Here is a 27,828-nt window from a genome sequence, read left to right on the forward strand (position 1 = left end):
AGTGTTAGGAATCCTGTTTTATAGATGAGGAGACAGATGCATTGCTTAGGAGCACACAGCTGGACAGGTATGGAGAAAAATTCAAGTCGGGTCCTCTCATACCCGCTGCCTGCCCAGGTTAGAACCTCAAAGGAACAAGACAATTACAATGTGATCCTCAGACAATTATTGGCCATACATTTACCATACGAAGGAGGAAGGTGACAATGGAAGTCAGCACACAGCGGTATGCAGAGTCAGAGGGTCAGTGCCCTGCAACAGCCTTGTTTCTTCCTCTAGCAGCAAGACCTCCAGTCTGCAGCCAGTACTGGAGGGGTGGAGAGACCAGCAACTTCCCCTTGACCAGCCTCCTCTCTGGCAAACCCTGCATTACGATGGCACACCTCCTGGGTTATCTTTTATTTACACCCAAGCTAGATCAGCCTGGCTCTTAGACCTGTGCTGTTTTCCTCAGGATTGGTGAGTTCCCTTTAACCTTCCCAACTCAATTTAGAAAAATACACTGAGTGTCTGAGGTAAGGCAGACTGGGAGCATAGAGTGCTGAGTGAGCACTGTGCCCTCAACATTCAGCATCTAGTATAGCAGGGGAGCCAGCTGCCAAGTCACTTTAATATTAGTGAGAAAGTTGTGAGTTTTATAAGACAACAACATGAGTATTGGATAGAGAGGAGTGTGAAGACTTAGGGAGGGCTTCGTGAAATAGACAACTATTGAGTTGGGCCTGGAAGTCCTGTCAGGTGAAGATGGCAGGAGAAGAAGGTATCCCAGGTGGATTGAGTAGCTCATACAAGCACGTAGAGATGGGAAGCACTGTGTGGGGTTGAGCTAAGTGGGACAAGGGTTCAGTGTGCAGATGCAGAAAGTTCATTGCACGATGGGATTGGGGATCAGTGAGAAGATGCAGGAGGTCTGTTGCACCATGAGGTTGGAGCTAAATGAGCAGATATAGATGGTCTACTATATCACATGGGTTCAGGACCCAGTGGGCAAATGTGGGAGGTCTTACTGCACTGTGGGTTGGTGGCTCAGTTGGCAGAGCCAAGTGTACTGTGGATATGTGCCTAGGAGAAGCAGTCACAGGGTAGGCTTGGGCCAAGCCTGAAGAGCCTTGACTTATTTGATTGAGCGTGGACCTAACCCTATATACAGTAATGTCTGTGCTTTCCAGACATCACTTAGGCTGTAGTGCCAAAGTAAATGAGTAAGGGGGAAGGGAGGGTAGGGTCCTATTGGTAGACTGAGACATGGTTCTGAAACAGATACTGAGGCAGCCCAGGTTGGGGGCAGAAAGGCAAGGTGGGTTCTGTCAGGCATCAGATACAGTACCAGTAAGTCTCCATGACTAATGATGTATGGAAGACAGGAGGAGGAGGAGCTGGAATTCCCACCTTCCCACTCATCCAGGATCCTGAAGAATCCTGCAGGATGCTAGTCAGCTCAAGAGATAAGAGGTGACTCCAGGGTACTCATCTGCAGCACAAGACACATGCCACATCTTCTGCCTTGTCTTCTGATTGCATCATGCCGGGAAGTCATCTGTAGTAACTCAACACTAGGACAGATGGGAGTCTGATTACTAGGCATCCGGAGAGCTTTCCTTTATACAGGTGCTCTCACCTTGAGAAACAGCACCTGCCACTGAAGAAGCACCTACAAATGGGCTGTTTCCTGGAGTTTTCCTGGGGATCACGAACAGTCTAGAGCAGTGGTTCTCAACCTGTGGGTCACGAACCCTTTGTAACAATGAAAATACATCACGGCATTAGGAAAATTGAGAACCACTGGTCTAGAGGAATGATCTTCCACTCTATCCTTCCCTGCTAACTCTGCCAAAGGGGCAGCTGTACCAGTGGGTAGAATAGGCCAGGAGCGAGAAGGCGGTCGGAATCTCCCCTGCCACAGATGGGTAACAGTGGACAAAACCCTTTCCCTCACTGGGCTTTATCACCCACCCCTAAAACAAAAGGACTATACTTGATAATGTTAAGGACCCTTATAGCTCAAAATAATCTAATATTTTTTTACTTGAAGGGGGGCCAGGCACAGTGGCTCACGCCTGTAATCTTAGCACTCTGGGAGGCCAAGGTGGGTGGATTGCCTGAGCTCACAGGTTTGAGACCAGCCTGAGCCAGAGCAAGACCTCATCTCTAAAAATAGCCAGGCATTGTGGTGGGCATCTGTGGTCTCAGCTACTTGGAAGGCAAGAGAATGACTTGAGCCTACAAGTTTGAGGTGGCTGTAAGCTATGATGCCACGGCATCACTCTACCCAGGGCGACAAAGTGAGACTCTGTCTCAAAAAAAAAAAAAAAAAAGAATGGAAGGCCTTATGCAGTCAAGTATTATCTCTTCCTGTTCTGTAGTATCTAAAACTACTTTTGAGGTATGTCTTAAGTACAGGGACCAGAGCCTGCTAGAAGGGGCTAGGGTTCCTCTCCGACTTACCTGGCTCTCTGAAGGAACAGGTTGGTGAGGGTATTGAAAGGAAGTCAAGCACAGCAGGCAGAATGAGAAATCCAATGCTCATGACCACAACAGACCACGGTGTGGGCACCTGACTATCATCTGGGGTGCTGACAGAGGGTGAGAAACAGTTACAGTGACTTACCTATGGAAAGTGGCAGAACCAGACACAAACTACTTGCAAAATCCAAGGTAAGGCCAGCAGGCAGACAGAAAAGGATCTTGCAGCAGCAAGTAGAGGCCAAGCATTACAAGGCCTCAGGACCAGTCCTCACACCAACTGCTAAATAAGCAAGGTCACCAGGACAGAAACTCAGCCTCCAGCAGGACAGAGTCCAGATCTAGGAGTGAATTCAGAAGCTGAGACCAGGTCTTAGAATAAGGCAAAGTCCAGTTGTCTGAGCTGGAACCAAAGCCCTCAACCAGGCTAGCAGCAGAGCAGCTCAGGCGCATGATCCAGGATATAAAGGTGAGCCCTGAATCACTCTTGCCTCAGCCAGGTTGAGTGGAGTTGCAGAAGGACACCTATCCTCTACTAGCACCATTCCCAGCAGCCCTTCTGGCAGCACATGAGTCTGCCACCTTCCTTCTTTGTTCTTCAATCTATCTCAGTCTTATACCACAGTATGGTTGAATTTAAGAAAGAAAGTTGGATTTTGTAAGTTTATGTCTGGCTCTGCCATTTTCTAAGGCCTTGAGCAAGTCACATAGCCTTTTTGGACTTGGTTTCCCTCAGCTAAGAGAAGTCCTTCTTATAGGAGCCTTCTTACAGAGTTGTGAGAATTAGAATTAAATTTAAATCACATTTTTTATAAGTGCCTGGACCTTGCTCTAGTAGTGTTCACATATTAACTGATTTTGTTTTCTGAGAACAAGAGGGAAAGACCACCAAGAGCACCTGTGAAATAGGAGGGAAAAGGGATCTCTGCCCATACTCACCCATCTTCAGTGTTACAGATGGAGTGTTGCTATCACTATATCCTAGGCTGAAACAAAGCTGCTTCCTGTGAGGGATGTGTCCTGTGTGACACCAGAGCTGGCAAAGAGAAGGAACAATCAGCTTATTCTCAGGTTAGGTAAGAGCCTGGATTTTGTCTTAGATGTGGCACAAGAACAAGGACCCTGATGCAGGTGCCTGGCACCAGTCCTCCTTCAAATGTGAGACTTGAGCAACAGACTTTGCCTCCTCTGGGCTCCTGTCTTCTGGGTCCAGAGCAGGGTGTGTCCCAGAAGGCCCCATGTCAGCCCAGAACAAAGGGAGCAATGGCAGGGACCTGGCTTCTTCCTATCCCAGAGCCCCAGGCTTGTAATGCAGACAGCAGAGCATAATTTTGGGGTGAGGCATGCAGGCTCAGACAGACCTGGGTTTTAAATTGACTGTGACACTCATCAACTGTGCCAGTCCTTTGCTCAGAAAGTAGAATAAAATGGTTCTTTTGTGTTTACAATTTGAAGTCACCTGGTGATTTTAGTTAGAACAGCTTAGTGGGACATGTGGAAGCCAGAATCAGTGTTAAAGAGTTGAAGGGATGGTGGCAAGTGAGGAGGCAGAAATAACAAGTGTCATTTATTGACTGAGAGGGAAGAGCCACTAGAAAGAGAGAGAGAAAGGGTGATTGAGAGACTGAAATGGGGCAGGGCATTACACAGGTGTGAGGCCAACTTTTAAAAGAAGGTCAGGGAGATCTCTTCTGCAGCCTGGAGGGGCTGAGGTGGATATAGTTACAGGTTTATTTATCAGATCCTTCCTTTCTTTTGCTAACCACTTGGCTTTTGTGCTTCTGCCCCACAGGCCCCTCCAGCCAGCGTCAGGTGCAGAATGGCCCCTCTCCTGATGAGATGGACATCCAGAGAAGGTAACCCAGCACCCAGCAGGAGCCAGCCTGGCAGTCTTCCCAGGAGTGCCTGGTGGCCAGGGGTACCCTTCAGCAAGCAAGGACCCACCTGCTGCTAGGGCCAGGACTCCCAGAGGCACATGTTAGGGGCAAGAGGAATAGACCAGACCAGAAAAAAAGATAACTAATGCATTGCAGCTTGTCTCAGACACCAAGACCAGGAATGACGATAAGAATCTATGGTTTATAGAGAGTACCACTAACCCCCAGTGATGCAGCTCTTTTGATAAGCCTGGCCGGCCCCGTATACCAATGGTGGTGGGTTCAAACCCAGCCCCGGGCATTGTGGTGGGCACCTGTAGTCCCAGCTACTTGGGAGGCTGAGGTGAGAATCACCTAAGCCCAAGAGCTGGAGGTTGCTGTGAGCTGTGACGCCATGGCACTCTACCAAGGGTAACAAAGTAAGACTCTGTCTCTAAAAAAGAAAATAACTTTCACTCTAACTTGAGGGGTTGTCATTGTTACTGTTCCCCAAATCAGCCGGCTGAAGCTCAGAGAATGCACATGGTTTGCCTGTAGTCACTAGGGAGTGAGAGTCAGAACCCTGCTTGGCAGCCAAATTTGACTCCAGGTGCAGCTGTCTGCCAGATCCCAGGGCCACCCCCAGAGTGAGCACTCACTATCAGGCGTGAGATATAAATGCGGAGTCATTGGCAGCTGAATAGATCCTTCCCTTGTTCCCTTAGAACTGGTTCAGCTCCCACAGTGCTGCATTGAAATCAAATGTGGGCTTGGAGCCTGTGTCTCAAGTGGCTAAGGCGCCAGCCACATATACCTAAGGTGGCGGGTTCGAATCCAGCCCGGGCCCGCCAAAACAACAATGACAGCTGCAACAGTGCTGTGGCGGGCGCCTGTGGTCCTAGCTACTTGGGAGGCTGAGGCAGGAGACTCGCTTGAGCCCAGGAATTAGAGGTTGCTGTGAGCTGTGATGCCACAGCACTCTACCCAGGGGGATAGCTTGAGGCTCTGTCTCAAAAAAAAAAAGAAAAGAAAAGAAATCAAATGTGAAATGTGTGGGAGGTTCCTGGCTGCATAGGACGTGTCCAAGGACCACAGTGCACCCCCTACTGGTCAGGATATGACTGCTGGCATCAGACCCCAGGGCACTGCCTTCTCTGGGCTCACTGTCCATTGCCATTTTCCTGGGGGCAGGAAAGGCCGGGGGAAAAGGATGCATTGGGGCCACACAGTGAGGTGGTAACTCCAAGCATAGGAACCTCTCCATTTTCATGCAAACAGAAGCATAAAATGCACACTGATTTTTAGATATTTTCCAAATATCCTCATTTTTGTGATCTTCATTACAATTTTCTGAGTATATGGATCCTGCTGGGGAGGTGGAAGTTTTAGGTGATGTTTCAGCAGTTTGAAAAGAGAATCTAATGCAGATGCTTCTGGGAGCTTTCTAGATACCTTTAATACCAAAAGAGACATTTCCATTGTTTGGGGGAGTATTAGGCATATTCTTACAGGAATCCTATGAAATAGCTCCTTCTAGTACTCTCTCACTGAGCCCAGAGGCAGCCTTGGGACATTCATTAATCTTGTACTTCAACAGCAGGTGTTCAGACTTGACTCCACACCCACTTGTACCCTTGCTGCTGTCCCTGGAGATGGTCCCTTCTAGCCCTTCCCATTCCAGTATCTTGATCTTTAGATTCTGTGGATGTATCTATGGGTCAGTGTCCTCTTTCAACCAGCCTTCTAGTGCACCCATAAGTGGCCAGATGTGGCTGACGCCTATAATCCCAGAACTCTGAGAGGCTGAGGCAAGACAATCACTTGAAGCAAGAAGTTTGAGACCAGACACATAAGGAGATCCCATCTCTACAAATAGTAAAAATGTTAGCCAGGCATAGTGGAGCACACCTGTAGTCCCAACTACTCAAGAGGGTGAAATGGGAGGATTGTTTAGGCCTAGGAATTCAGGAGTTTGAGGCTGCAGTGAACTGTTTTCCTGCCTGTGAATAGCCACTGGGCAGCATATCAAGACTTCTATTTCTAAAAGTAAATAATAAATAGAAATGGAGGCCAGGCCTGCAGCAGATCTGTGGTAAAGAGAACAAGGCATGTGGCCTTTATGTCCATTTCTCCTGGCAACCACATATCCCTGAGAATTGTCCCAAGGACCTTGGCCAGGTTCAGTAAAAACAGGTGTTCTTGAGGCTGGATTTGATGAGGCCATAGGCCCCCAAAAGCCAGATGAGCCATCCAGCCTAGGTAAGAGCTTGGTCACTCTAGTAAGTGAAATCAAATTGGCCTTCTGTGAGGGGCTCCCTGTTCATCGTGCCTGAGACTGAGGAAACTGCCAGCTCTCTCTCTTTCAGGAACTTGAGTCAGTCACATCCCCTTCCTCTGTTAAGTAGACTCAGCCCTGGCATACAGTGGCTCTTAGAGAGTGCCAGCAATACCCAAGTCAGCCTATGCTCAGGGACACTGAGTATGTTGTTCTGACTGCCCACTTTGGTTGCTTTCCAGACAAGTAATGGAGCAGCAGCACCAGCAGCAACGTCAGGAATCTCTAGAGAGAAGAACCTCAGCCACAGGTGAGAGCCCCTCTTCCTTGGTGGCCTCCTTCCCATATGGGTGCTGGCTGGCAGCCCCTTTACTTAGATAAGGTCTAAGTGCAGAGGAGCAAGAGAGCAGAGCAGAGGGTTAGAGAATTCATTCAGCTTGGTCTAGTCCCCACCTACTTCCAATGTCTCAGGCACCATGCTAAGAGCTAGGGACACAGCCATGGACAAGGCAGACACAGCCCAGCCCCCAGGGAGCCTATTGTCCAAACAAGGAGGGAAATGAACTTGTAATAATGTGTAGTTTACACTGTGGCCAAATCAAGTGCAAGGTGCTAAAGACACACAGGAGAGTCCAAATGTGCTCACTCAGGTCAGAAAAGACTTCCCAGAGGTATTGCTAAGCTTCAGTCTTAGATATTGGATAGAACTTAACACATTAAAAGAGGAGGAGAGGGTTGTCTAGAAATTATAATATACATTGATAGGTACAGGACTTTATAATTTACCAAAGCTTTCCTCCTTTGTCTTGTTTAATTTTCCAAAACACTCAATGAAGTGAGCAGTTGACTATTATCCTATTTTACTGATGACAAAACCGAGCCCCAGCTGTTTACAGGAGTGTCCTGCTCGTGAGATGCTGACTGATGCCATCACCTCTCACCTAGATGCTGCAGGCCCTTCCTCACAGGCCTCCTGCTCCCCTCTGGCCACTCTGCATTTCTAATGCAGGTCTCATGCCAGCATCATGTCCCTTTCCCAATCAATCCTGGAACAACCCACTGCCCAATTGCCCTCCACACTGCCCATTCTCTTCCTCCTCCTTCACACTCACCTGCCGCACCTAATTTAACTCCTGCTCTCCCGTCATGGCCTTATTCCCATATCACTTGCATAAAGGAAGTCTTCCATGAATTCTGGCAGGGTGGACCCCCTCCTTATATGCCAGTATAGCATTATGAGCCTGCTCTTGGTAGCACTTGTCAGCTTGCCACAGTCCTAAATCTGCATTCACCTGTATGATTAGTTGACTGTTCCCTCTCCAGGCTGTGAGCACCAAGAGTAAGGAGCCTATGACTGTTTTTCCTCAGCATTTTTCCCCAGCACCTAGCACAATGCCTGGCACAAAACACAGGCTTTGGTGACATTCGGGGAGGGTAGTTGGATGGACAAACAGTGGAGCCCAGCACCCCACATTGCTTCCTGATCTATGCTCCCAGTTGGCCCTAGGACCCATAGTTATCTGCCACAGTCCCTAAAGGCCAGGGAGCAGTCACAGTTGGATCCGGGGGTCCATCTTCTGCCTAGGGGGTGCCAGGTACTTAGAGCAGAGGAGGGAAATGGTATCATCTGTACTTCCAAAGAGTTTCCTCTCCCGTTGGAGAAACATAATTGGAGCTAGAGGAGTTGCCTGAACACAGGGAATGTTAATCAAGCACACAAAACCCAGAGTGCTGAGGAGACCAGAATAGGAAGTAGTAATGTCAGAGCCAAGTTCATTCCATAGGGGCTTTCTGGAAAAAGCAAACCTAGAGTTGTTCCTCATGCCTCTGAGGAGCAGGCCTCAGTCCTTGCTTCCAGGACCTGAGATGAGAACAGCAGGCTTAGGCTCTAGCTGGGTGCTGAAGGCTAGCTGAGCCCCACTATTGCATTTCAGGGCCCATCCTCCCACCGGGGCATCCCTCATCTGCAGCCAGCATGCCCCTCTCATGTAGTGGGCCACCACCCCCACCCCCACCCCCAGTCCCACCTCCACCCACGGGAGCCACCCCACCTCCCCCACCCCCACTGCCAGCTGGAGGAGCCCAGGGGGCCAGCCACGACGAGAGCTCCATATCAGGACTGGCCGCTGCCCTAGCTGGGGCCAAGCTGAGGAGAGTTCAGCGGGTAAGAGTTCCTGGGTGCATGGGGGTAGGGAACGGGACTGGGGGATCTTCATGCCATCTGCAGAGTACTTCTGCGTTCTTTCCCTCAGCTTTATGATGAGTAAAGTACTTCCCTCCCCCAGAGCCTAGCTGCTCCTCTGCCAATTATCATTAAATAAGAAAACATGGGGACAGCACTTTGTAAATTATGAGATGCTTTAGTTATATAACTGTTGTCCATCCTCGTGTTGACCTTCATAAGCAGGGAATGTTAATCAAGCACACAAAACCCAGAGGGCTGAGGAGGTAAATATTTTCCCCTTTATAGATGAGGAAACTGAGACACAGAGAGTTTAAGTGATTTGTTCCAAGTCACACAGTTTGTAAATTGCAGAGTGTGGACTTAAGCCTTCTGTCTCCCAAATCATAAGTCCATTGCTTTTTCCACTGTACCAAGCTGTATCATGGAAATTAGATCATCCAGCTCCAGTGTTTCACCTAGCTCTTCCTCACATGTTCTAGAGTGAGACTGAGGGCAGCTGTGGTTATAAGGAGAATACTTCTGATATAGATCTTTGGCTTAAATTGTGTTTCCTTCCCACAGAATTTTCTCCCTCTGCCTTACGTCAGTGCATGTCTTAGCAAGGGCACTGACCATAAGCATGAGTGTGCAGGCCTGGAGAGTGTCTGCTACCTATGTGACCTGGGCCAAACCTTGTCCCCCTCTTGGTCCTGGCTTCTTCCCCTGTGGGAGAGAGGAACACTGGACTCCTAAAGTCTCTTATAACAATGCTATGGTAGAAGTCACACAAACACACACAGTCCCCTGCATCCTCTCATTGCTGCTACTCTTCCTGCCAGCAGTACCATAGTCTAAAACTTGGCATCTTTGTGCATCCTTTACCCTCAGCCAGAAGATGCATCTGGAGGCTCAAGTCCCAGCGGGACCTCAAAGTCTGATGCCAACCGGGCAAGCAGTGGGGGCAGTGGAGGAGGCCTCATGGAAGAAATGAACAAACTGCTAGCCAAAAGGTGGGTCTTCATATCTCCCCAAACTCATCATGCTCATTGGGAAGCCCCTGTCTCTCAGCATTGCATGAAGAATTTGGCTTGGCCCCAGAATCCTTTGTCACAGGTTTAGCCCAAGGGAAACTGTAACTTAAGTTTTCCCTTCTTAAGGGCTGCTTCTGAGGCAATAAGCCAGAAGAGTACTCCAAACCCTAGATCCTTCATTTTAGTTTAACGTCTTTCATTTAGTTTATTGAAACATCTGCCATATACTGGCCCTGTCCTGAGCAGAGATAAATTTGGAGATAATTTAGAGATCATTTGAGAAGGAAAGGAGAAATATTCCCTACATCATAAGATCCCAAGAGAAATAGGATATGACCCCAGTGCTGGAGTTTACAGAGGACACTCTGGTCCGTGTGTGATGAAGATACCCAGACCTCCAGGGGTCATTATGAAGGATACAGGAAAAGGAATTGTAGAATAGCAGGACTCCAGACGGTATCACCCCAGACAGGTGGACAGAGAATATTCCATCCATGTCATGGCTGGGCTCTGAGCCTGGAACTTGGTCATCCACTTCTCCATCACACCTACAGTTGTAGCCCCAGCTGCCCAGGGCCATCAGCCTGTTGCTGAGACTCTTTGTCAACCCCTAGCTAAAAGCTAAGCAGGTACAGATATCATAGAGCTCTTTCTCAAAAGGGATGCAAAGCTTGAATTTTATTTTTAAATGTGACTTGGCATCAGAAATGTGCCGGAGTTCCTAGTATCATGGCTCACCTGGACACCACAAAGCACAGGAGCAGGCTTCACCTGTCAGAACAGAAGCTGTGCAGCAGCTGACCCTTTGGTTACCTGCTCCTCCCACCCTCCCCACCCTCCCCCCAGTTGCCTTCTAATTGGCTAACCCTAGTGAGAACCCATGTGTCTTACACCATGTTCCTAATTCATCTCATCAAATGTGCACAGTGCCATGAGAATGAAGCAATGAAGCAGAGGCCCACAAAGTGCAGCAGCTGCTGCAGAACTTATAGCAGGGGCAGGGTCTGGGCAGCCTGCCATGATTGTCAGGGAGTGGTAAGTTGGATCCACAGCACAGCACTCGTGAGCCTCCCACTGGGCCTAGGCAGATATAAATCACCAAAACAATAGACAGATTTAAGAGCAGTTTTTATACAGCAGTAAATTGATACATGCCTGGTTGCACAAAAGTAGAAATAACTCACTAAGGGAGAGAGCCAGGAGGGCTTCACAGAGAGAATATAGATAGTTCTCAGGGCAGGAGCGGAGAGCAAGGCATGCAGGAAGAATAGTGGAGGTACAGCGGTGGCATTAAAGTGCCTGGAGGGCTGAGACACACTGCACCTAGAGACATGGATATGGAGGAAATGGACCAAAAGTGGGGTTGGAAGAGAGAGCCTTGTTGTATTGGTGTGTCAAGTTTCATGTCAAAGCACTCAGAGAGGTAAAGAGGGGGCTCAGAAAAACAGAAGGTATTTTTGGAAAAAAAATATTAACAATTTCCCAAACGCAAAACCAGTAAGTTAACAATAACAGTTTGACATAGACAGTATAGACCAAACTGGGAGGACGCTCCTGTCTCTCTGAGAACAGGAAAAGGAAAAGGCTGGTGTGCCAGCAGCCAGTGAGACACCAATGCTGGTGGGAGAGTCAGGGTCTTGCCAAGAATGAACATGCTATGTGCTTAGCAGGGTCGTTCAGGCTGCTCTTTGAAATCTACCTTGGTGATAGATGCTGGATGAAGCTTATAATGAGAATGCCCTTGCAAACTGCATATCTTGTCTCCTGCCTCTGAGGGCTTGCAGTTCAGAGTCTCTTTTCCAGCAACAGAGAGCAGGAGAGAAAATGAGTATGTATGGAGATCTGCTATCGTGGAGCACTTTACAGAGGCACACTCATTTACTCTCCACGGGAGTGGGATGGCTCAGCCTGCTTTATGTTTCTAAGCGATGGAACACTGGCTTCTGGTCAGGAGTAGTGGTAAAAGGGCAAAGTGACAATGGGTAGACCAGTTGGGAGGTGACTATAGTCCAGGAAGAGATGATGGTGACTTGCAGGAAGGTGTTAGAAGTGATGATAGGAAAAACACTACAAATAAAATTCAGAGGTAGAATTTGTCAGACTTACTGTTACAAGAAGTTGGTGTCAAGGATAACCCCCAGATTTCTGGGCTGAGAGACTGAGGACTCTGACCTTCTGAGATTAGGTGCTGAAGGAGGCCCCTTACCACATAGCAGACTAGCTCCATTCTTTTTTTTTTTTTCTTTTTTGAGACATAGGCTCAAGCTGTAGCTACCCTGGGTAGAGTGCCATGGCATCACAGCTCATAGCAACCTCCAACTCCTGGGCTCAAGCGATTCTCTTGCCTCAGCCTCCCAAGTAGCTGCGACTACAGGCATCTGCCACAACACCTGGCTATTTTTTGGTAGTTGTCATTGTTTGGCGGTCCTGGACTGGATTTGAACCTGCCAACTCGGTGTATGTGGCTAGCACCCTAGTTGCTGAACTACAGGCACCAAGCCAGACTAGCTCCATTCTTGATGGGCAGCTCACCTCCAAAGTTGTGAGAAGTAAGTGCTCTTTACAGAGCATATCTTCAGGGAATATTAAGCATCTGCATGTATGGATCTGCAAGGTAGCCAGATGTAAGTGACCACTGAGGTGAAAAAAAAAAATGAAATGGGGTTTTAGTGTATATGAAAAAGGAATTTAGGTAGTTCATTTCTCCATTAGCAGGAAGGATATACTGAGGTTAGCATACCCATCAAGGACAGTAACTACCATGGCTTCTAGTACTTTAACAAAACCTCAGATGCATGGCCCTCAGATCTGCCATTTCATATTGTTGGAGCATTTCTTTTATCCCTGGGGATTGCAGCTGTCTGTAAGTTTGCTATGGCTGAACCAAGAAAGGAGTCATATATGCAGATTTCTAGAAAAATTAGGATTTATGAAAGAATGAGGAGATTAGGAAGACTGGTGTGTTTCAGGGTGCTAAGTGATTTGGGAATATAAATAATTACTTCCTTTAATCACAGAAAAGTTTGTCACTGACTTGTGTTCCTGAGTTGCGAATATGTGAGCTAAGGAGTAGTTAACAAGTGCCCTGGGGCTTGGCGCCCATAGCACAGTGTTACAGCGCCAGCTCTATACATCAGGGCTGGTGGGTTTGAACCTGGCCTGGGCCTACTAAACAACAATGACAACTGCAACAGAAAATACCTGGGCATTGTGGCAGGCACCTGTAGTCCCATCTATCTGGGAGGCTCAGGCAAGAGAGTCACGTAAGCCCAAAAGTTTAAGGTTGCTGTGAACTGTGATGTCACAGCACTCTACCGAGGACAACATAGTTGAGACTCTGTCTGGAAAAAAAAAATGTACTATGAACAGTTAAGGAAAAAAAAAAAGTAAAGTGGATTTATACCTTTAGGGCATCATTTGGAGCTATTCAGAGTCTTTCGTTTTCTGAACATTTCCAGGTTATTTTGATGTTCCAGATTGGGGAAAGCATAGCTGGATTAATTGAGTTTCAAGATAGGAAGAACTTTAGGGTAATAGAAGAAATGTTTTCCACCCTCCCATAGGTGGTGGGACTGCATGGCCCAAGCTTGCAGACAGGATCCCACAGCCCTGACCTGTGGGACAGACAGACTGAAGCCTAAAGAGGTACCTCTCTGTCCCATCTGGCCACACCTAGACTGTCCTGGGAACCTAGCTACCCTTTGGCCAAGCCCAGGTCCCCAGGAGCCTGGACAAGGTACAGACCAACTCCTTCAGATGCTGTGGCTATCTCCTGCTAAACAGGGATAAGAACATCCGAAACCCCATCCTCCCCGCTCAGACCAGTTTTGTGTCCCAGGTTATGGGTGAGCATAGAGGCCAAGACACTCACCTGGGCATGACTCCTGACCAAATGAGCACCTGGACAAGTTACCGCCTTCACAAAAGGCAGACATCATGATTTCCATCACGTGGAGGAGGCAAAGGAGTTTGGGTATGTGTGAGAACTGTAAGGACCTGATTTCTATCTTCTCCCTTCCCTATCTCTAGGCGAAAAGCAGCCTCTCAAACAGACAGGCCAGCTGATAAAAAGGAAGATGAAAGCCAAACGGTAAGCAGACACCCCACCCCCACCCATTGCCATAGGCCTCCCCACCACATGTAAATCAATCTGCCAGGAAGGCTGTCTGTTCCCAAGCCAGGCCTTTGGGGCACTGAATTGTACCTGGTTTGGCCATACCTGTGATAGATGCTTAATCAGTTGATTTATAGGAAGGACAGAAGGACCTCTGTGGGGATTGCCCCTGCAACCACACAGCCTCAGCAGCAGGCTGTACTCACTGAGTGTTCCTGTCAGGCACTGCCCTACCCTTGGAGCTGCAGCCTAACAGAGAAGTAGGCAGAAAAGCAAGTTTTGCCCCAGAAGTGCTATGCAGAAACCTAGAGCCCCCAACAGAGCACAGCAAGGCCATCTTGCCTACCCGGGACCCCCAGGAAGCTCAGACAAATCAGGGCCTTGTTAAGGGATTTGAGGGACAGAGTGTACCTGCAGTAGAGAGAGTCTGCTGAAAGAGTGTCTTTTATTTTCAAATTATTTCCGTCCATAAAGGCTATTTGAGTCCATCCATTCCAGCAGGAGTTTCAGGTAAGCCATGGAAAAGGAGCTTTGAGACCCCTGACTCTTGTCCTTAGGAATCATCTCAGAGCCTAGTCTAGCCATGCAAAGCTCCCTGTAACTGCTTCTGCTTAAGATGGCTAATTCTCTTCCCTCTCTGTTAAGCTTTTCCTATAAAAATAGACTCTTACTGACACTGCTGAATTTAGACCTTAACTACAAACGACATAAAGGTGACACTTTAGTGCAGAATGAGAGAATAAATACAACTGCCAGAAGCCAGTGTATATTTCCTGCCTTGCCTTCCCCCTCAGTGTTAGGCTGGTGCTGTCCCAGGACACCAGCCCTCCCAGCTGATGTACTTCTTTCGTTCCTGCCCCATGCTGCTTCTCCCAGAGCCTGGGCATGTAAGGGTCCCTCTGCCTCTCCAGTTCCTCCTCAGCCTACACTTTTCCATGTAAACCTTACTACCTAAAAAATAGCCCCCAAGACCTCTAGGCTAGACAAGGCTCCCCTCCATTTGATCTTGAGTACCACACTTCTCTGAGACCTTTCGAATGCATGATTGCTTGGCCAAACTCACTCTTTCTAGCCAGGTTATAATCCCTAGGAAGGCTAGGTTTGGGCTTCTTACTCATCCACTATCCCCATGCCTCATATACACTGTGGAGTTCAGCTAACTAACTCACCATGAACTTCTGAAATTGTAGAGGCCTGTGTGGCCAGGAGCCAGAGGACAGTCACTGGTGTCCAAACACCATGGCCTCATTTTGGCCAGCAGCACTGGGGCCTATGGGTCAGCACTGGCCTTTCCTAGTCAGCTGTTGGTGTGGATAGGACTAGCTTCTGAGCACATAAGCGCCACACTCTTGCAGCTGCAGGAAGAATGGATTTCTAATCCCAGCAACTTCTGGAAGATAAGTATTCTTGAAATCTTTAACCCTGAGTATAGTGCTCTCTTCCTTGGACCCCTGTCATTTCTTTCTTTTTTTAACTAAGCCCCTAGTCACTGCTGGCTTTTGTTCACCTTGTTCTCCTATTGACACAGAGACTAGCTGGGCCTGCAGAAACTCCCAATACTGAAGTGCAGTGTAAGGGAGAAACCTTGATGGCTGGCTTTTATTTTCTTTTTCATACTTTTCAATATTTTCTAAATTGTCTTTGGTGAACATATACTAAGTTTCTAATTAATGGAGAATAAGTATTATTTAAAAGAAAAAAAAGAGCCCTAAATGTGCAGTCAAGTGACTTGGGCAGGCTCTCTACCACGGATTGATTGTGTTACAGTTCTAAGGACCAGTTCTACCACCTAAAAATGCTGCCCGAAGGGCACATCAGACACAGCAGACTTGTAGGGTGCACAGCCAACAAAAAGGGTATGAGTCCCCTTGCAGAGATGCTGGAGGTGCTCTGGCATCTTCTTCCTAGCCTGAAATTGAAGCATAACTTTCCTTTTTTGCATAGAAGATTTAAAGAAAAAAATTATAGAATGATATCAAAGAAAGTTCTAATTTTTTAGTGGCTCTAATTCCACCTGTAATAGCTTTCATCCTTACCTGTTTCTTTGAACCCTAGGCTACCCCCCACCCCACCCCTTCACACATGCTGATCACACCATCAGTCATTCAGTGCTCTTTGAAATGAAGGTCCTAGGAGACAGTCAAGACCCGTAGCCTAGCACATCTTTTACATCTTGACCAGAGACTCCCAGAATTCATTCATTCACCCCACAGACATTTGTGGAGGTAACAGGAGTCAGGTCTGCTCTCATTGTGGGGACAGTGGTGAGCAGAGAGGTGACAAAGACTCTGCAGAGGAGGAACAGCAAGGGCTGTGGGGGTCCCAAGGGAGAAGAGAATTCATTCATTCACCCCACAGACATTTGTGGAGGTAACAGGTGTTAGGTCTGCTCTCAGTGTGGGGACAGTGGTGAGCAGAGAGGTGACAAAGACTCTGCAGAGGAGGAACATCAAGGGCTGTGGGGGTCCCAAGGGAGAAGTCCTTAAACCCAGCCCAGAAGCTCCATGGGGTAGTGATGTTTGCAGAGCTTTAAAAGATGAGCTGGAAGTTTGTGTGGCTGAGACAAGAGCAGAGTATACATGGCAGGGGGAGCACTAGGGGCATAGGCATAAAAAAGGGGTACACAGGGCCATGCCTGCCCCATCAAGTATTCCTCACAGACAGCCTGGCAACTTCTGAGCTCTTACCAGAGGGGTTGTGAGGTCTGAACTAGATTTTGCAGTTACTGTTTTGGCAACAACATTGATGAACGTATGGACTGGCTGGGGACAGTCATAAAGTTTAGCATAGATTCCTTCCTCTTCTTTTTCTGACAGAGAAATGAGGCATATCTGGAGTCTTCCACAGACAGGTCCCTGGGACATCAGCTGTGGCTGTGGCCAGCTCTGAGCAGACCTCACTCACTGCAGGCCTAGAAGACCCCATCTGCAGCCAGAGGACCCACACACCAGCCTCTAATGTCAGCCAAACATCTGGTCCTCTAATGTCAGCCAAACATCAGCCCCCTGAGAGGAGAGGCCTGGTCCCTCTGGTGGGTCCTGCCTGGCTGCCCTATGGGCTTCATGGCCATGGAAGGGTGGAAGTAGATAGTGTGGCAGAGCTCCTGCTGAAAAGTAAGAAGTGCCACATGGTGAGGGGATAAGTCACTACTGGTGGGAGCTCAGAGCAGTCATCAAGACAATGCATGGGAGGCATCTGGCCCACAGTGGGCTCAGGGCTGGGTAGGGTGTTAAGGGCCGGAAAGAATCTCTGCACTGCTCTACAGATAGCCTGTACCTCCCTCCCTCCAACTTTCCCCTTACCTGACTTTGTCCACAGGCTCAACAAACTCCCCACTAAGATTTGGTTTTCATTTTTATTTATTGCTTTGGTAATTATAAAATTAATATATGGAAAACTGAGGTTTTATAAATGACCTGGTCCAAAGGTATCCTGCCCCAGCCCCAAGCAGCCTTCCTAAGCAAACTCTTTTTTTTTTTTTGAGAGACAGAATCTCACTTTATCACCCTCTGTAGAATGCTGTGGCATCACAGCTCACAGCAACCTCCAACTCCTGGGCTTAGCCAATTCTCTTGCCTCAGCCTCCCGAGTAGCTGGGACTACAGGCGCCCGCCACAACACCCAGCTATTTTTTTTTTTTTAATTGTTTCAGTTTGGCCAGATTCAAACCTGCCACCCTCGGTATATGGGGCCGGTGCCCTACCCACTGAGCCACAGGCACTGCCCCCTAGGCAGACTCTTAACAGAACCTTTCTTTTCCATTTTAGGAAGATCCTAGCACCTCCCCATCTCCAGGGACCCGAGCATCCAGCCAGCCACCTAACTCCTCAGGTAAGAGGGTGCCATTCTGACCCCAACAAGACACAAGGTCTTAGCGTGGGAGGGAGGGACTATTAGAAGAAGATAATCTGTTCCAACCACTGAGCTGAACACATAAGCAGAGAGCCAGGCTGTGTAGAAGTCCAGCTCCTGCAAGTCCCCCAAGGGTCCCCAGAAGCCTGAACATACTGGAATTGCTAGAGCAGACTGACCATGGTGCTCCCCAGGATGACCTGCTGTGTCACCTTGTCTCCCACCAGGACTCTTGAGTCCCTCATGAGCGAAAGCACTTACCTGAGCATGTATCCAGTGGTAGAAAAGTACACCTAAGGCTCCTGAGTGCAGGCTAGGACCAGCACTCTTAAGAGATGTTGAAATGTCTGCATTCTTGTCTCCCAATTAATGATTGACATTACAGAGGTCACCGACTGAACTTGCTTCACTGGTTACTCAGCCCGTTACATTGCTCAGATTTCTCCCCATCTGAGCTGTGGCAGAGAGGATGTAATTAGAAGAGTGTGATGTGGCTTAACAGTGAGAAGACCTCAGGGTTGGTTGTTGAGTCATTCAACAAATGTCTGTACAGTGTCTCCTCTGTTCCAGGCCTGTGCTTGTGAGCAAGGCAAGGAGAGGCAAGGACTTAGGCCACCCTGCCCTGGGCAGGGCAGAATCTTGCCAGCTATTTGCTTCCTCCTGGGGTATGCTCCATGCCTGCACCAGCCACATGTTGGCATGTCTAACCCCCTCGTGAGACTACATGCTGTAACCTCTCCTTCTAGGACTTTTTGCCTAGCATGCTGATTTGCCAAATCCAAAGGCTTCTTAGCCAATGAATATGCATAATATCCCTGTCCTCATTTGCTTCTTAGAACAGCCCAGTAGATTTGCTGAGTGGTTTCCCAGCTAGGAGATTGAGGCTGTGTATGGTTAAGTGTGGTTTGCTCAAGGCCATACACCTAGAGCATGGCTGCAGCCCCAGGTCTCATGCCTGTAGGCTGAGCACCATTCCAGAAGGTAGCTTTGAGAAGAACTGCCTCAGACCCACAGTCAGCCTGCAGGGTCATCAACTCAGAGCTAAGAGGCTTCCCTACTACCCTTAGGGATTTTGTCTTCTGCCTTTAGTCAGCCTGCACACTTAGTAAATTCAATTCAGTTCAACAAACCCCTTGCTGTAGAATGAAATATAATCTAATACCACTTAAGAAAAAAACAGGCTCAGCACCTGTAGCTCAGGTGGCTAGGGCACCAACCACATATACTGGAGCTGGTAGGTTTGAATCCAGCCTGGGCCAAAAAATAGCCAGGCGTTTTAGTGGCAAGTGCCTGTGGTCCCAGCTGCTTGGGAGGCTGAGGTAAGAGAATCACTTAGGCCCAGAAGTTTGAGGTTGCTATGAGCTGTGATGCCATGGCACTCTACCCAGGGCAACAGCTTGAGACTCTATCTTAAACAAAAAAAGAAAGAAAGAAAGAAAACCAGCTTTCAAAGCCAGGGTGGGAAGAGCCAGATGCAGTGTGTGGGACAGACTGAGGAGCTTAGTCGACCACTGGTACCAGTGGGCTTCAGGGCCTAGTCTATCCAGCAAATGGGGACACAGGCTGCTCTGGGAGTATCTGGTGGAGGAGTTCCCCTGTCTGCTCACGTCACTGGTTAACTTACCAATTGGTTCACATTCCATAGAGAGACCCAACCATAGTGAAAGATCTTGAAACCAGGTCACAAGTCAAGGTCAACCAGGCCAAGGGAGTAGAGTTTATGAGTCCTAGAATAGAGGAGACACAGGTGACAGCAGTGCTGTCTGCCACCTACAAGGGACTCCCCTAGGCTACAGGGGCACTGAAAATAAGGAGCCAGATTCTAGCTCCACTTGAAGCAGACCTTCCCACACAGGGGCTCTGCACTCTCAGCATGGGGGCACTTCCTGTCGGGGTTGCTTAGGGGATTGATTGGGTGGCCACTGAGTCCTCTCAGCTCTGAGGCTCTTCATCCATGAAATGAACTGACAGAGGCCAGCCGGAAGCCCTGGGAGCGGAGCAACTCTGTGGAGAAACCTGTATCTTCGTTATTATCCAGGTGAGCTTCCCAGTGAGGCCCCAGTGGTGAGTCTGGTGGGGCAAAGGTGGGCACTGGCACCAGTTCACATGTCTATTTCATTCCATTGCTGTAGAACCCCGTCTGTGGCAAAGAGCCCCGAAGCTAAGAGCCCCCTTCAGTCGCAGCCTCATTCTAGGTACCGAACAACCCTTTTGCCCACTGTCCCCTGGTCTCTGAGGCCTCTTTTGTCCCCCATCCCATGACTAACACCTCTGAACCCTGTCTTATATCCTGGCATTTAACAGCTTGCTCTGGGAAGGTGGTCTATTCTTTCAGACCTGGGGAAATGTAGAGCTAGAGGGACTTTGGAGTTTGCAGGTCAGCTCCTTCTTTTCCTCCCCACAAGGGAGAGACCAAGGCCCAAGGAAGGGAACGACCTGTCCAAAGTGGCACTGAAGTGGGACTGCGCTTGAATCAATCTTTCAGCTTGTTAAGCAAGACATTGGGCAAGCTAGGTGACCTCTCCAAGCTTCTGTTTCCCCCCAGTACAGTGAGATCTGTTAATCCCTGCCACACAGGACAGTGGTAGGGCAGCTGTATGAACAACAGCTGGACATGAGGCATGCTCGCTAGCCATAGCTGTACTCCTGGCTCAGCGAGTCCTAGGACTGGCCAGCACTCCACTCTCTCTCCTCCAGCTCATCCCCATCCTCCGCATATAGTACACAGAGCCAGTTTCTCCCACAGATATGCTGACCTTATTTCCCAAACCAAAAGCAGGTGTGACAATAAGGAGAGGATATCTGGAACTCAGGTCACCCAAAAAGGCCAGAAACAAATAGCCACATAGTACCATAGGCCAGGTGTGACCTCAGTTTGAAGGCCTCTAGAACCTGCACCAAGAAACATATCCATTAGGCTCATCACAGAGCAGGGGGCATTTGAAACTAGTCTCACAGAGCAAGATGGGTAATGAGCATAGCAGAGCTCCAGCCTGGCACTGGCAGGAACAGCAGTGACCAAGGCAGATGAGTAAAGATGAGGAGGTCTCAGCAGTCAGAAAGCTGTATTCTGGGACGGTCCCTGCCCACCAAGAACTCATGTAAACAAAGACACCTGTGGATCCTGCGGGGTGCTCCTGAGAAGGGACAGAGGGCCACATGGTGGACAGGGACAGATGCTTTAGAGATTAGGGTGGGACAGCCATCTCTTAGGAAGGGTTATTTAATCTGACCTACATAAGGAGCCTGTCATGCAGCCTTCCAGGTGGAAGAAATGGCAAGTGCCAGGGCCCTGAGCCTGTCACCACCCAGCTGGAGAGGTAGGACACTGGACGTGGAAGGAGCCACATGGTTAGTTTGCAATATATTCTACATGCAGGGCCCTAGAAGAGCCTTAGGCACAGGTCCTTGACGGACTGGGAAGGAAGAGGTGACCACAGTGGAGCAGGAGCAAAAGCAGAGTCCCTGGAGCAGGCACAGCAGCAGGGATTAAGCCCAGCAGAGCCAGCCACACCCTGCTGTGGGGTGACAGAGGGCTGTCACATTCTCAGTGGCCAGGAGCATTGTCAAGACCATTCTCACCTAGATGGAGTCTTTCTAGTTCCAAGACAAATCTTGAAATCTCTAATTTCCCAGAGGGCTCCAGAGAGGATGTGTAATGATAATCCCTCTCATGCATAGCATTGCTTATGAAGCGTACTGGTGTTTATCATCAGGGTGGCTGTCAGGTAAGCAGATAGGGAGGGCTGAGACCTCAAGATGTGAATCACTTAGCTTAGTGTCCCAGCAGTGTTGCTAGGCAGGGCCTGGGACCCACAGGAAAGACCTGAAGCACCCAAGGCCTTCAGCTGGGTTTCACCATCAGGCCCCTGAATTAATTACAGACATGTTCAGAACTATGCTTGAGATGCAAAAGCAGTTCACTTTTCATCCTCATTCTGAAAGCATGAAGAACATTGGTCCTTGATAGCACCACATGGCCCTGCTCTTTGTATGAGTAGACAGAACTGAGGCTGGCCCTACCAGAGAGAATGTGCACCAACATTCACACCCATGACTTCCTTACCTGGCTCAGGCCACAAACATTTCCCTGAAACCACAGACACTAACTTCTGCCCATGCAGAAGAAGTTGGGTCCTGACAGCATGTCCCTCAGCACCACAGTCATGTTTTTAGGAGACCAGATGGTCAGGCATTTTGCCAGGATTTTCCAAGGAGGATACATGTGCAAGAGACATTAAAATCCAAATCAGTTAACCTTAGTTCAGAAACTTTCCAAAGAAGAAGAATCCATGAAAACCACCTCAAAAGAGAAACCATATCCAAGGGTGTTTCTTAAAGGAGGAGTTACACACCAGAGGCAGTCACCAACATTAGAGATGCTGGTTTGTGTTGGGAACAGGTACCTTCAGGATGGATGTTAAACATGCGACCTCACATTGTATTTAGCACCACTATTGCTGGTTTCCTAAGCCTCAGTTTTAGCCAGGAGATAAACTCCCACCCTGAGGCATAGGTTATTAATACCAGTTTCTTTCCAAGGAGGCAATGAATACATGTCACACCATTGCTTGAGTTGCCACATCTGGGTAAGAGCTCTCAAATCACAACAGTTCCTTTGTTGGACCACAAGTCCTGACTCTTGGGTTGGGAAATACCGTCACAGTGTCCATGGAGACCCTCTTTTTTTAAATTAAATCATAGCTGTGTACATTAATTCAGTCATGGGGTACAGTGTGCTGGTTTTATATACAATTTGAAATATTTTCACCAAACTGGTTACCATAGCCTTCATGGCATTTTCTTAGTTATTGTGTTAAGACATTTATATTCTACATTTAGAAAGATTTCACATGTACCCTTGTAAGATGAACCATAGGTGTGGTCCCACCAATCAGCCTCCCTCTACCCATCCTCCCACTCATGGAGACCCTCTTATGGTAGACTGGGCATTAAAGTCCTTTCTAGGTCTAGGAGTGGCCGTAGGTAAGAGGCAGAAAACCTCTGAGAGATGAAGGGAATGGGCAGTGCTCAGCCCTGAGCAGGGTCTTTGCATCAGCTTTCCTGCTGATGCCAGTCACTAGCAGGGGAGACCTTGGGCCATGCCACCTACTCACCACACCCTGCTGTTCTTCTCCCCAGGATGAAGCCCACTGGGAGTGGAAATGATGTGGCCTTGGATGCTTTTGATTTGGACCGGATGAAACAGGTGAGCATGTCCTTCCTTAGAGTCCAGGAGCAGCCAGTAGGAATGGGCATCTATGGTCAGCACAGCCAAGCAGGCCCAAAGAGGCCCATACCCTGGCCAGAGAGCCAGCCATCAGAGGAAAGGGATTCCCACACACATTGTCCATCCCCTGACCCCCCACATCCCAGCCCTAAAACAAGGGCATCCCACCACCCCTCTGGGCATTCTTCAGCCTGCCTTCAGGGACCTTCTCCCTCTGGGGCAGCCTTCAGTCTCATCCATATGGAGCATGGGGGGATGTGGGTAGTAGGATTTTCCTAGACATCTCTGACCATCCTGTCTTCAGTGTGGGAGGACAGCTGAGGGGCCACAGGGAGCCTTGGAAAGGGTAAGAGCAGCTCTGGAGAGAGGCCTGGGAGGCCCAACCCTTCTGACACATCTCCCACCAAGGCCAGCTCCCCTGTCTCTGCTGTCTGTCCCTCCTCTTTGACACTCTACTCCCAATAGGAGATCCTGGAGGAGGTTGTAAGAGAACTTCACAAAGTGAAGGAGGAGATCATTGATGGTGAGTGAAGGGCCCACACTCAAGCGAGGGATCTCACCTTGGGCTGGCCACAAGATAGAAAGTCTCTAAGGGGACAGAGCTGCAGTCACCTACAGTGCACAGCCTGCAGATTTGAGCCAGGGTCCCCAGTACCATACTTAAAAGATTTCATTCTCCTCATAATCTCTAGTTGAAGGAACTGAGGCTCGGAGAAGTTAAATGACTTTCCTAAGAATGTGTACCTCCCTGGTAATATGATGCTTGAATCTGAGACCTTTCCACTTCTCCATGCTTCTGAAGAAGGATCAGAGTGCCAATGTGTAGAAGAGGAGGGTAATCCTAGATATATTCCGAAGCCAAGCCTAGTAGAAGCAGATTTTTTTGTTTTTTATTTCATTATCTGTTGACTTAACTGCTACCTCCAGTCACTGGTATTGGCATTCTGAGGGGACTGCTGCCTTCTCTGATGCAGGGGGACCAAGAGCCACAAACTAACTTCTAGGCCTGAGCCTACTTGGCCATGGAGTGGGGAGCAGGGATGGAGCTGGCCTCTGGCTCCAGAGAGCAGGGCTATGCCCCCATGCAGCATCACATCCATCCTTCCGGTTCCCACCAGATCCTCTGAGGGAGCTGGCTTAGATCTGCAGCCAGAGGGAAAAGGGAGGTTTGGGCAGGGCAAGCTGAGCCCTACTACAGAACAGTGACACACCACCTGTGCTACCCCTACCAGGGAACTGGAGTCGTACACCTGATGGCTGGGTCTGACCCCTGGGCCACCAGCAGTGACCTGGGCAAGAGGGTCCCATGAACCCAGAGGGGTGGAGGCTGATGGCAGAGGGCTAACTGGACTCTAGAGGGAAGAGGAGACCCAGCAGGAGCCTACAGGCTGGGCCTCCACTCCTGGCCAGCCACACCCTTGTTTGGGCAGAGAGCACTCAGTTCCTGTTTGTTCACTTCCCCTGGAAGATCTGGGCTGGGGAGATAAGGAGTAAATGAATGAGCAAAGTGAAGCAGCCAGAGCCACAAGGCACAGAGCCAACTGTTAACTCCTCTTTACTGCTGAGTCCCTTCCGGCCCCCAGGGCCAGAGCTGGATCAGAAACCTGGAGCAGGCTCGGCACCCATAGCTCAGTGGTTAGGGCGCCAGCCACATACATCGGGGCTGGCAGGTTTAAATCCCTGGCCGAGGCCTACTAAACAACAATGACAACTACAACAAAGTAATAGCTGGGCGTTGTGGCAGGTCCTGTAGTCCCAGCTACTTGGAAGGCTGAGGCAAGAGAATTGCTTGAGCCCAAATTTCTGAGGTTGCTATGAGCTGTGACGTCACAGCACTCTACTGAGGGTGACATAGTGAAACTTGATGTCTCCAAAGAAAAGAAAAGAAAGAAACCTGGAGCAGGCCTTGGACCAGAGGCAGGGCTGCCCAGCCAGCCTCTCTGCAGAGGGGGCAGCTGGGATGGAAGCAGTGTGGTGTTATGGGAAACTTAAGCCCTCGGCCTGCCACAGGTGCCACCCTAGCCTGTGGGAAAGCACAAGCCATGCCAGGGGTCCCTGAGAAGTGGTACCCTGCTATTGATGGTGGCCCACCCTGGCCCAGTGAGGTCTGTTGAGGGAGAGGCCTGAGATGATATGGAGGAAGAGGAATAGGAACAGGGGACACCAAAGGCTTAAGAGGGAGAAGGGACAGACTCAAATCTGGAGAGAGACCTGGGCAGGGATAGAGGGCATTCGCCACAACCCTGAGGGGAGAGGAAGCTGGGAGAGGGCCAAGAGCAGCCCCTGCCTCAGCTGTAGAGGAGGGAAGGGTTCCCAAGTCGGGAACTTCTCCTGCCCCTGCAGAAGCCAGGTAGGCCAAAGCCTAGCCTCTACTCTGTCAAGGAGGGGCTTCCAAACTCCCCCACAGACCTGGGTGCCCACCTATCCAGGGCCTCCAAAGATCTTGCATCTCAGCACAGGGCAGCTCCTCATATCAGTATCCTGGAGCCCACCACCCTCAGCAGTTCCAAGGCCATGGGCTAGTCACTGGCCTCCACCCCCCAGCTGGCTCCTCCTAACAAAGAGGTGACAGCATGGACTACTACAGGAGAAATGACAGATGAGATCCTACTCACTTTATTGTCACCCCAAAGGTCTATGCTAAGGACCACAGCACTGTTGGGCCTCTAGCCTGTGCCCCAAGGCTTTGGGAGCCTCCCCCAGGAGACTGAGTAGGGGAGATGGGCCCTGGAAAGGTCCACAGAGGGACACAGTCCAGGCACCTGGTAGAAGCTGGGGCTGGGCTGGTCATGACTGCACTGAGCTTCCCCTGTACCCTGTTCCTCAGCCATCAGGCAGGAGCTGAGTGGAATCAGCACTACATAAGGTGGCGGCGCTGAGACATCAGGTCCATCCAAGAGGACAGCAAGAAGGCCATCCAGCCCCAGGCCTCCAGCACACGCAGAGCATACACAGGAGCTTGGATGTACTCATTTATATAAGTCTTAATCTGTGATAAAATGGTAAAACAAGGAAACAAAGTTCAGTTCCGGGATTTTTTTAGATTCTACCTGACACAGAACACCAGGTCTACTTGTCTTTCTTTGTATTTTATATTTGTTATTTAAGTGTACATTTCTTTTAGTTTATAGAGAAGATGCCCCCAAATCCTGCTTCATTAGATGGTTTCCAAGTTTTCTCCTAGGTGACACTTTTAGCACCTCAGCTGGCAATGACAGCCAGGCATGGCATGGTGTCACCACACACAGCAGAGCTGTCTGAGTGCAGCTCCATCCCCAGCAATCATGGTGTTCAAACTGTCTGTCCACACACTGCGGTGTCTATGTCCACACAGTAATAAACAGTTTATGGTCCACACCCTGGGTTGCGGCTCTTTCTTGTGTTTAACCTCCTGGCAGGGGGTGCCCCTTTTAGGGACGGGCCCAGGAACATGGTGAGTAGGAGTCATAAGAGAAATACAAGGTCACCAGTAAGTGGCTAGGCTCCATCAGAACATCCCAGAGACCCAGGAGCGTGTCCTGGGGGTAAAGCCTTGCAACACCATGGAGGCCCTGTATGCATTCTGCCTGGCAAGGCCTCACAGGTGTCCCGTTCAGATGAAGGAATGGGAACTTGTGGCTCAGCAGGTGGTGGGTAAAGGGAAAGTAGCTTTGTCTTTCCTTGGGATCTGTTCCTCCAAGGTTTCTGCCCTGTGGCATCAGGAGCAGTCCCCATGCCTGCCACCAGCACCAGAATCAACTCCCCATTGTGGTGGGAGATAAAGGGTCCCTTGTAGGCCTTGAGGTCCTATGACTATTCATGCTCTGGTTGTCCCACATGACCTCCCATGGCCACAAAGCAGTCCATATGCCCAGCCACCTTCTCAGGGCCACTGGGAGAAGATGCTCACCTTCCAGGCCTGGTCTACTGATTACAGGGGCCCTGGTCTGGCTCCTGATGTACCTTAACTCACTGAGTATTCCAGAAACCCTGAAAGTTGGGATATGATTGTTCTGCCCACTGGTAGGTGAGAAGCCAAGCAAAGCTCAGCTCTCAGAGTCGCCTTTCCCAGCTCTGATGGCCATTCTAACCCAAGTACAGAGATCCCATAGTCACGGGCCTGGGGGGCTAAGGAGCTGGAAGGTGGCCTTCAGAGGGCCAGTGCAGCCCTAAAGGCACCCAACCCCTGCTGACACCTTCTCCCCAGAAAGAAGTCTCCTCCTCAGGACTGCTGACAGAAGCACCCTCAGACCCTGGCCTACAGCTTATGGGTGAGGCCTGAACATGTCCCTTTGTGCTGTCTGCAGTGCTGGTGCCTGGAGGAGCTCTCTAGGTCCAGTCCACAGAAGGGGTTGGCTTATGGGCAGGCCTGTGTGCGCAGGGAGGGGCCCCCTGTGTAGGATCAAAGTCCTCTTGCAGAATAAGCCCTGGGGCTCAGGCCTCTCTTCTCTGTACCCTGTTAGCAGTCAGACCATTTGGAGATAGAGATATCTGCCACCATGCAAGGCCACTCCCAGGCATAGGACAAGCACTGTGTGCCCTCACCCTCCTTCCAACCTTCCCTCTCCTAGAGCAGCAGCGACAGCCCCTACTACCCCCACCAGTGGGAAGGTCCTTGGCCAAGCCCCAAGCTCAGCTTCAGTCTCCCTTCCCTAAGTCATAGAGGCTGCTTTCTCAGGGCCTCACCCAGGCACCCCTCCTGCTGCCTGCCTGCCTCTGGGACCCCAGGACCCCATCACCCCACCCCAGTCTACCCCCTCCAGAGAAGGAAGCCTCCTTGAGTCCCAGCTGTGCCATCAGCCTTTCTACAGAAAGGACAGACATGTGTCCCTCCATGGACATTGCCACCCTGCCCCCTGCTGAG

The 27,828-nt window shown here is 49.6% G+C and overlaps 1 protein-coding gene across 2 annotated transcripts in view; it reads left to right on the forward strand.

Annotated features, from left to right (window-relative positions):
* Positions 1-26,339, forward strand: part of EVL (Enah/Vasp-like) — a 172,786-nt gene extending 146,447 nt beyond the window's left edge. For both annotated transcript variants that reach the window (XM_003787037.2, XM_003787036.2), the window contains exons 4-14: positions 4,256-4,319; positions 6,837-6,904; positions 8,529-8,758; positions 9,647-9,768; positions 13,819-13,879; positions 17,671-17,734; positions 19,727-19,793; positions 19,888-19,950; positions 22,898-22,964; positions 23,451-23,508; positions 25,813-26,339. In XM_003787037.2, the coding sequence (XP_003787085.1) occupies positions 4,256-4,319; positions 6,837-6,904; positions 8,529-8,758; positions 9,647-9,768; positions 13,819-13,879; positions 17,671-17,734; positions 19,727-19,793; positions 19,888-19,950; positions 22,898-22,964; positions 23,451-23,508; positions 25,813-25,850 (902 nt within the window). In that variant the 3' untranslated portion in view covers positions 25,851-26,339. The remainder of the gene's footprint in view (positions 1-4,255; positions 4,320-6,836; positions 6,905-8,528; positions 8,759-9,646; positions 9,769-13,818; positions 13,880-17,670; positions 17,735-19,726; positions 19,794-19,887; positions 19,951-22,897; positions 22,965-23,450; positions 23,509-25,812) is intronic.
* Positions 26,340-27,828: the final 1,489 nt, after the last annotated feature.

This window comes from Otolemur garnettii, unplaced genomic scaffold (genome assembly GCF_000181295.1).
Source record: "Otolemur garnettii isolate 467f Iridium unplaced genomic scaffold, OtoGar3 scaffold00020, whole genome shotgun sequence".
Lineage (NCBI taxonomy): Eukaryota > Metazoa > Chordata > Mammalia > Primates > Galagidae > Otolemur > Otolemur garnettii.